General features: G+C 42.5%; 1 protein-coding gene across 1 annotated transcript in view; it reads left to right on the plus strand.

Annotated features, from left to right (window-relative positions):
- Positions 1-7939, plus strand: part of LOC128688103 (netrin receptor UNC5D-like) — a gene marked incomplete at its 3' end in the record, with an annotated part of 49975 nt that extends 42036 nt beyond the window's left edge. Inside the window, exons 5-6 of the mRNA XM_070081342.1 lie at positions 3217-3381; positions 7886-7939. Coding sequence (XP_069937443.1) covers positions 3217-3381; positions 7886-7939 — 219 coding nt within the window. The remainder of the gene's footprint in view (positions 1-3216; positions 3382-7885) is intronic.
- Positions 7940-9442: the final 1503 nt, after the last annotated feature.

The raw sequence follows: 9442 nt of genomic DNA on the forward strand, positions 1-9442 counted from the left end.
TTTATGGATTTAGAAAAGGCTTATGATAGAGTGGATAGAGGAGCAATGTGGCAGATGTTGCAAGTATATGGAATAGGTGGTAAGTTATTAAATGCTGTAAAGAGTTTTTATGAGGATAGTGAGGCTCAGGTTAGGGTGTGTGTAGAAGAGGGAGACTGCTTCCCGGTAAAAGTAGGTCTTAGACAGGGATGTGTAATGTCACCATGGTTGTTTAATATATTTATAGATGGGGTTGTAAAGGAAGTAAATGCTAGGGTGTTCGGGAGGGAGGGGTGGGATTAGAAATTTTGGGAATCAAATTCAAAATGGGAATTGACACAGTTACTTTTTGCTGATGATACTGTGCTTATGGGAGATTCTAAGAAAAATTGCAAAGGTTAGTGGATGAGTTTGGGAATGTGTGTGTAATGGTAGAAAGTTGAAAGTGAACATAGAAAGAGTAAGGTGATGAGGGTGTCAAATGATTTAGATAAAGAAAAATTGGATATCAAATTGGGGAGGAGGAGTATGGAAGAAGTGAATGTTTTCAGATACTTGGGAGTTGACGTGTCGGCGGATGGATTTATGAAGGATGAGGTTAATCATAGAATTGATGAGGGAAAAAAGGTGTGGTGCGTTGAGGTATATGTGAGTCAAAAACGTTATCTATGGAGGCAAAGAAGGAATGTATGAAAGTATAGTAGTACCAACACTCTTATATGGGTGTGAAGCTTGGGTGGTAAATGCAGCGCGAGGAGACGGTTGGAGGCAGTGGAGATGTCCTGTTTAAGGGCAATGTGTGGTGTAAATATTATGCAGAAAATTTGGAGTGTGGAAATTGGGAGAAGGTGTGGAGTTAATAAAAGTATTAGTCAGAGGGGCAGAAGAGGGGTTGTTGAGGTGGTTTGGTCATTTAGAGAGAATGGATCAAAGTAGAATGACATGGAAATCATATAAATCTATAAGGGAAGGAAGGCGGGGTAGGGGTCGTCCTCGAAAGGGTTGGAGAGAGGGGTAAAGGAGGTTTTGTGGGCAGGGGCTTGGACTTCCAGCAAGCGTGCGTGAGCGTGTTAGATAGGAGGTGAATGGAGACGAATGGTACTTGGGACCTGACGATCTGTTGGAGTGTGAGCAGGGTAATATTTAGTGAAGGGATTCAGGGGAAAGCCGGTTATTTTCATATAGTCGGACTTGAGTCCTGGAAATGGGAAGTACAATGCCTGCACTTTAAAGGAGGGTTTGGGATATTGGCAGTTTGGAGGGATATGTTGTGTATCTTTATATGTGTATGCTTCTAGACTGTTGTATTGTGAGCACCTCTGCAAAAACAGTGATAATGTGCGAGTGTGGTGAAAGTTGAATGATGATGAAAGTATTTTCTTTTTTGGGGATTTTCTTTCTTTTTGGGTCACCCTGCCTCGGTGGGAGACGGCCGACTTGTTGAAAAAAAAAAAAATATATATATATATATATATATATATATATATATATATATATATATATATATTATATATATATATAATGTCACTAGCACTATCAGAACTACGCCTGTTACCTCCCATTCCCACAGCCCGACATGAGGACACTTCTGAAAATTCAAGAACCTGTGAGAGGCTGACATTCTTGTGAGAGAGATTAGTGTGACCGTCAGAACTATGTCTGGGAGAACACTGTTTTTGAGGGGAACCGTAAAAGACATTTCTGGAAGATGACTGTTTTTTATGAAGCCTCTAAAAGTTAGGAAGAAAGAGACTAAAAGCCGAGTCAAGAAGAATACTGTATTTATGGGAAATTCTAAAAGCTGGATCAGGGAGAATAATTTAAAGGGGACTCTAAAAACTAGGTCTATGAGAATTCTGAATTTTAAGGAAAACTGAAATATGCAAGTCAAATAATTATTTAGGAAATGTCAAATTATTTTGTACTAAAACAATATTATTTTATTTTAATTAGTGTTGATGTGGAAATGTGAAAGGTAAAAAAAAAATTCTGATATACAAACTTTGTAAACCATTTTATAAGCAATTGCATCTTTTATTTCTGAGCAATTCATATAAAAAATTTGGCAGTTGACATGAACGATCCTGGACACTATATAAAAATTTCTGGACATTTTACATACACATTTTTAGACACTATATAAGCATTTCTGGACACTACATGCTTATCACTTCATATATCTGGGTAAGTAAACAATAGTTATTGCAGTACTAAGGTCTTCTCTCACACTCAGAGGCAGCCACACACTAACACCAGTACTGTTGCTGCAAACCTTCTCCCACTGACAGCAACGCTACACACTTGAGCCTAGTTGCCCTCTAGCCTCCATATGCCAGCGTATTTAAGAGGCACGTAAGTACCCAGGGGTACTTACGTACTTACGTGCCTCTTAAGACGTTATTGCTGCTGTCAATTTTACCCTTCGTCTTCCATCTCTCCTTATATTTCCTCTTTGTCTTCCACCTATTATTTCATTTCCTCCTTTGTCTAGCCCTTTAAAGGCTGGCTGGGTTGTCTCTTTCACAAACTAGCCTCTCCTTGCTATTCTGTAGTGACTCTTCGCTTCTATCCAGTACTGGATAATGCCATATCTAGATAGTTCTTTCCAGATACTCCTTTCTGGGCAATTATATCTAAATTATTCGGTTCTTTAAATTTCCTTTTGGACATATTCCGTAAAGTCTTTTCTCTAATGTTCCTCTCTCCAGTGTTTCTTTGCTCTTCCCCATTCTTTTATATATTTTTTCCGATTCGCCCACAAACATCCACTGCCTATTCCCTATTCAACGAATTTAAAAACAAACGCGCGTGCACACACACACACACACACACACACACACACACACACACACACACACACACACACACACACACACACACACACCACACACACACCACACACACACCACACACACACCACACACACACACACACACACACACACACACACTCACACACACACACACACACACACACACACACACACACACACACACACACACACACACACACACACACACACACACACACACACAACGTCTAAAACGGTCGTATCTAACATTTTACTCTTATCCTCCCCACCTCTCTTCCCCTCGATTGTCGCCGCCTCCTCTTCCTCCTCCACCCCATCTATCTCTCCCTTCTCCTCCCCCCATCTATCTCTCCCTTCTCCTCCCCCCACTATTCCTCTTCCTCCACGACCATCTCTTCCTCCTCCACCATCTTGCCCTCCTATAGCAGTGGATGGGTCGTGGGCGTCGTGGTCGTCATGGTCGACCTGTGGTCCTGACTGCCGCCACCACCGTCAGAGGTCGTGTTCAGCACCGTCACCCCAGCACGGAGGTCGTTATTGTTCCGGTGACGACTTCACTTCCTTCAACTGTACCGGAGGCATGTGCCGCAGTGAGTACCTCCCGTTGTTACCAGTTGTCACTGTTATCTGTTGTCTCCTATTACCCGTTGTCACTGTCTACTATGCCGGAGGGATGTGCCGCAGTATCTCTCGTTGTTAAATCTGAGCAGTGCTCCGTTGCGAGTGGCCTAAATTAAAAGTCCTGCATCTCTGTCCTCCCGTTTTCAGCCTAAATAATAGTTATTTCCTCTTTCGTTAAAGAAATGGGCTTTCAAGTGTGCAACTGGAATTCTTTCCCCTTTGCCTGCGCCTGTTATAGGCTAATTGATGCTAATTTTGATGAGTTTGGTCTAAGCAGTGTGTTACTAAGCCTTCCTGGATGTGAGTACTGTGTCCTGATCAGACTGGATCCTAGGAAGGGTGGGTTTAAATTGTCCATAGACAATATATGCACAGTGGGCGGCTCGCAGTTATTCTGCATTGTTACCTAGCAAACACACTCGAAACTCATCAGACACATCAAAGGTATATCAGAGATGGTGGAAGTGGGGAAGAAAGATGTGCGAATGGATCAAAAGTGTTTAGGGATGAATTGAAAGGTGCGCTAGGATGGATGTAATGGTGTTGTGATGAAAGTGAAAATGTATTGAGATGGATGAAAAGGCGTATATGGCTGCATGGAAAAGTGTATATGTATGAATAAAAGGGGAAGGGGAGAAGGGGCAGGTCTGGTTTCTTATAGACTAGTAAGTATATGCTGTGAAGGAGTACATTGCAGTAGGTTTGGACAATACACAAATGGGATGCGACACGTGATGATACATAGGCTTGACACATATTCCGTAAAGAGTCCTGATGGATTCATTAAGAGCTTAGTGAATGTTCATTATTATTATTATAATCAAAAAGAAGCGCTAAGCCACAAGGAGTGAATGTTCAGAGATTGAGTTGTGCTTCTTCAGCGATATGCTCTGTGTGATGTTCATTGCCAGATGTTACTGGATTCTTCGAGGTAAGTAACCTACCATGAATATGTCCTAAGATGACCCGTTCAGTGGTAGGACTGACAATGTGCTGTGTTGGAGCTACTGATCCTCAAGCAGGCCACGACCGCTGAATTAACCATCACACTCAGTGGTCCTAGTACCCCAGATACTTTTCTTTCGTCGATATTTGTAGTTTCTCTTTTGACAGTTTATGTATTCGTAGTTTGTGTTGACAATCCGTTTACTTGTAGTTTTTCTGTTCGCAGTATGTGTATTTGTTTCTTTGTTTCATCTGTGTATTTGCAGTTTCTCTGCTTAGTCTGTATGTTTGAATTCATGCATGTAAATTGCCTTTACTACCGCTTCCTACTGCCTTCCATTCACTCACTGCTTTCATGCTGAAGAAAAACCTCAATTTTTTTTGGCCGATTTAAATTTTTATTAGGTTTTTATATTCCTATTGAAATCTCGCTTTCAAAAAGTTAATTTTTATCCTCCTTGTCTTTACCTCTGACCATCTTATATGTAGTGACCAAGTCTTCGCTCAACCTGTTGGCAAATTTTCTTGGAGGGCTCCAAACAGCCAGGGATCTGTTGGTAATCCTCCGTATGTAAGAAGGGAGACATTTCGAAATTCTGTTTGGATCAACGTGGGTATGATAGTCGACGTTCTTGACTGTGGGATTCAAAACAAAAAAAGATTTCTTATTGCTGACGTCAGTTTAGAGACGGAACTGAGATGTGCGTCCACTTTAGATAGTCAGCCAACATTTTTGCAACTTGTCAGACAAAAGAATTTTCAAAAATTTCAACAAATTTTCTCGTGCTTGCTTCTAAAGCAGTTGTAACTAGTCAAAATTTGCATATTCTGAATAAACTTGTTCAAACATGTTATTATAATTATTTTTTAGTTTTCAGTTGAGCAACATAATTTCTCAATTTTTGCAAGGTGTGGTGAATTTCACTCTTTCTTTCGCCACATCTACGAGTGCATTTAAAATTAAATTGCCCACTTATGTCCTAGATTATCCATGTTGTATAGCCTTTTACAATATTCTCTCTTCATTCTCGTGTAGCAACACAGCCAGTGGTGGGAAATCACACAGGCAATCTCGCTTAATCAACGGGGTCGTTCCTTTCTCACAAGTCTAATTTCACCACGTCTTTCACCCTCAGGTCACCAGGTCTTTTTATGTCTCGGGAGTGAATGATCTGAGATCGTTATCTAGGTGGTCGGGAGAGGGAAGGAGAGAGTCGGCATCTTATCCCTGAGGTTCTTCCAAATATGTTGGTGCCTGTGAAGCGTGTGTATGGAAGACCCTGGCCTCCCTCCAGGAACCATAGGACAAATTCGGAGCCTTAGGACCGAAAATGGTACTGGCCTGGTAGTTGTGAAGGGCTCTGGAGGACGGGGGATTGGCTTCCAACGTTTAAAATATAGATGTCGGGCAACTCTGGTGGTTTACTGTTGATGGTCGAGGTGGGGTTAGGGGGGGGGGAGAGGTATTGAAGTGATTACCTGGCTTTTGGAGGCCTGTGGAGACAATGATCCTGGAACTATTAACAGGTTAGTATAGTCGCCATCGTGACTCATGAAATGAAAATTAGACACATGTGCAGCATCTGGATATCTTTATTGTAGACGTTTCGCCATCCAGTGGCTTTATCAATACTAATTTAACGACATAATCTGAAGACAGTAGAACTACATACAGAAGATGAGGTAATCAGTCCCTCAACCGTGGAGTTGGTGTGAAGAACACCGTAGTAGTGAAGAATCTGGAGCACAGGCAAGAAAGCTGACGTTTATATACTGGCGTCAGGTGGTGAGGGACGAGTAGCAGACGAAGTCATTGTAGGCGGGATTCCCCATTGTAAGTGGGTCATACCCAAGGGACGGGTTTATAGTATTGAAGGTTGTGGAGATGTAGTCTGAACTAAGAGTCCATGATGCTGTAGTGTCCTTGAATTTGTATTGATAAAGCACTGGATGACGAAAAATCTACAATAGATACCCAGATGTTGCACATGTCTAATTTTCATCTTGTCAGTATTGTAAGCCGTTCACGTGCACTCAAGAAATCGTAATAACACAGTTGCAAACTGGCTCGTGAGTTTTAGGACTCTCCTACTATTGCTCCAAGCCCTACCTGTTCTGTGATTTAGTAGCAACGTTAATATGACCTCGCTTACCTTTGGACAGCAGTCTCTTGCCTCTTGCTTATAGTACGTAAGTGTGTACTCGAGGATTTGTGCTCTCAGGTAAGAGGAGACGGGTGGCGTCGCTGACCATTAGTACTGGGTTATTGCTTAACGAGTACTATCATATCTGACGCAGCATAACATCTTCCTTCCTCGCCTTCATTCTATCTGGGATGTCTCCTGAGAGATTCTGACTTCTTTGCTTATGTTATTTTATTCGTCAGAGAAAAAACTCCAATGCGGATTTTTGTCTGTGGTTCCGGTCCTGTGTCCAAGGCACGGCAAGACGACACAAAGTTGGGCATTTGATGCTTATGGTGGACTTATCCCGACTTAATCGTGCTGAATACCACATGATTTATCTATGCTGAGCTTTTCCTAATGAACTTACTGTCTCCATACAGTTTCACACAAAAACTTCCAATTTGATTTAGTAAGACTGTTTACGCAGTATTATCTTTCACCCAGTAATCCCCTTCCTTCTTCCTAATGGTGCTTTTAATCACTCGTGACCTCCCTGTTACTCTAACAAGTTGACGTTTCGCTATTCAACATCCCATCTTAGAGAATTTCAAACCTACACCGTTTCCCATGCTTGTATGTCTACGCGTGTTGCAGCTGAAGGCTCCAGTTTCATTAACTTGAACATAAGCCTGAGGATTAAAATTGTATTTTTCTAGCCTTATTGCCTATCCTGGTTGCACCAAACTCCCTTATGCACGGAGCGAGGACGCTGAGAAGTCGGGCTCCCCTGCACTGTACACAGTCTGCCAAGTCTCTTGAAATATCATTTATATCACGAACAGTAGTTGCACTAGAAATGATTCATGGAGAATTCCAACCTGGTTTTTCTTGACTTTATTGTTACTCTATCTTCTCTTCACGCACTCCTTGCTATTCCTTTCACCCCTGCTTGTTCTTCTAGTTTCTGGACGAGTCACTTGTGTACTACATTGTCAAATTATTTTTCCAGTCAAAGATGCAATGCGCTCATCTGTGTGTCCCTTGTTGCAGAATTCGAGTTGGTTCGTGAGACAAGATCTCCCATACCTAAATTTGTGTTGGTTTTCTTCGACGAAGTTCCACTTCTCCACAGTGCTCCAGTATCTTCAGAGTTTGTCATTGATTTTGTCACTATGTATGTCAGTGGTAGCGGCCTCTAATTTAGTGCCTCATGCAGCGCGCGTGTGTGTGGGGAGGGGGAGGGGATTAGGTTAGGGGATAATGGAAACCTGGCCTCAGGCCTTACTGCGAGAGTAGAACAACCCTCGAAATCGCTCACAGGTTTTACAGAATTTAGCTTAATTTGCAGACGACGGTAGATGTCGCCATCTGGTGAATGCTAAACTCTTTGTCTCTCCTGCAGGTGGGCGAGGTTCCTCCGTCAAGATGTATGGAGACAAGAGCACAACAGAGGAAGGTAAGGAATGGTTGAACCGTTTGGAGTTCCTCTCATGGCATTACAATGTTTCATGGATGATAATTCCCATTTGAGTGATGTGTCTCTGACGGGTTTCTAGGGTTCTACCCCCTCAGCCCTACCTGAGGGTCAGGCTTCCCTATTGACTGCCTGGTCAACCAAGCAGTTGCTACTAGCCATCACAACCTGGCTGTTCAAGCCTTTAAAGTAGGTGGTGGTGAAGGTTACTCGTGATGTTTCGGTAATTCTTGTATCTGCTGGTCGTGGAACACAGATGTTGACGTGTCAACATTGTGCATATAACACTGGGTGTATATACTATGTATAGCACTGGTGTATGTAGCACTGGTTTTGTTTTATACTGTTTCCCGTATCTCTCACTTCAGTAAGTTACAGTAGTATGAAGTTTGAGGACCTGGCCTGTATGGGTCCCATTTTTATTTTAGTGCCCCTTTAGGTGGGGACAGAGTATTTAATGTTTTATTGTGGTGCTCCTTTACGTGGGGGCGGTATATTGAAAGCTTTATTGTAGTTCCCCTTTAGGTGGGGGCGGGGTAGTGAAAGCTTCAGATAGTGGGGTATCTCAGCAGTCCTCGTGGAGAGAAATATATGGTGACTTCCCTGCTGGATACGGTGACTGATTCTCCTGTAATAAGCGTTAGAAAAAGCATTGGGTTATCCTGTGCCTTTAAAAATCTCCCCCCCCCTCACAAGAATTATCTTTACTCTTCTACCTATTCCACTCTCTCCTTCCTTGTCTCCCGCATTCTATCTCCTCACCTGTCTGTCGTATCCCTCCTTTTCTCTACCTATTTACATACCTCTCCACCCATACCATCCTCCCCATTACCAACTTCCATCTGGCTCTACCTTTTTTTTTTCCCCTCCGGCGCCTCTTCCCTATTTCCTCCACTTGTTTCAGCCACTTAGTCTTATCCTTCCCTCCTTTCCTTATGTCCACCTCCGAGACTGGATTTCCTAAGTGACAGTAACTCCAGCGTTGGTGGAACGATATCTTTAAAGTTGCCGTAACTAGTGAAACCATAGTGAAATGCATGACGATATTCTCATAGCCTGTCTGGTTATGTGTGGTGGAATATGGCAGGGAAGATGCTAGCTTTTGTTCCCTTTGTGTAACTGTCATTGAGAGTTGGAAAGCTGTGTACCACTAAAGAACCTAATTTTTTTTTAAATTAAAAAAAGAAAACATCTTTCCATGCACCCCTCTTTCATTTTATCAAATCCGTTTCTTCCCTTCAAACACTGCCTCTTCTCTCCTCTCCAAGCACCTCTCTCGTTTCTGCCTATCTTTCCTCTGTAACTCTTTCATCTCTCTTCCTCGTTCTCCCCCCCTCTCTCTGTCTGTCTCTTTCTCTCTCTTTCTCCACTACTTCTTCCCTCTCCTCTCTACCTCTTTCATATCCTCTGTCTCTTCCTTCTCTGTCTTTAATCTCCTGTGCCCATTTCTCTCTCCTCTGTTCCTCTTTCATCTCTTCTCTGCCT

This window comes from Cherax quadricarinatus, unplaced genomic scaffold (assembly GCF_038502225.1).
Source record: "Cherax quadricarinatus isolate ZL_2023a unplaced genomic scaffold, ASM3850222v1 Contig2391, whole genome shotgun sequence".
In the NCBI taxonomy this organism is placed as follows: Eukaryota; Metazoa; Arthropoda; class Malacostraca; order Decapoda; family Parastacidae; genus Cherax; species Cherax quadricarinatus.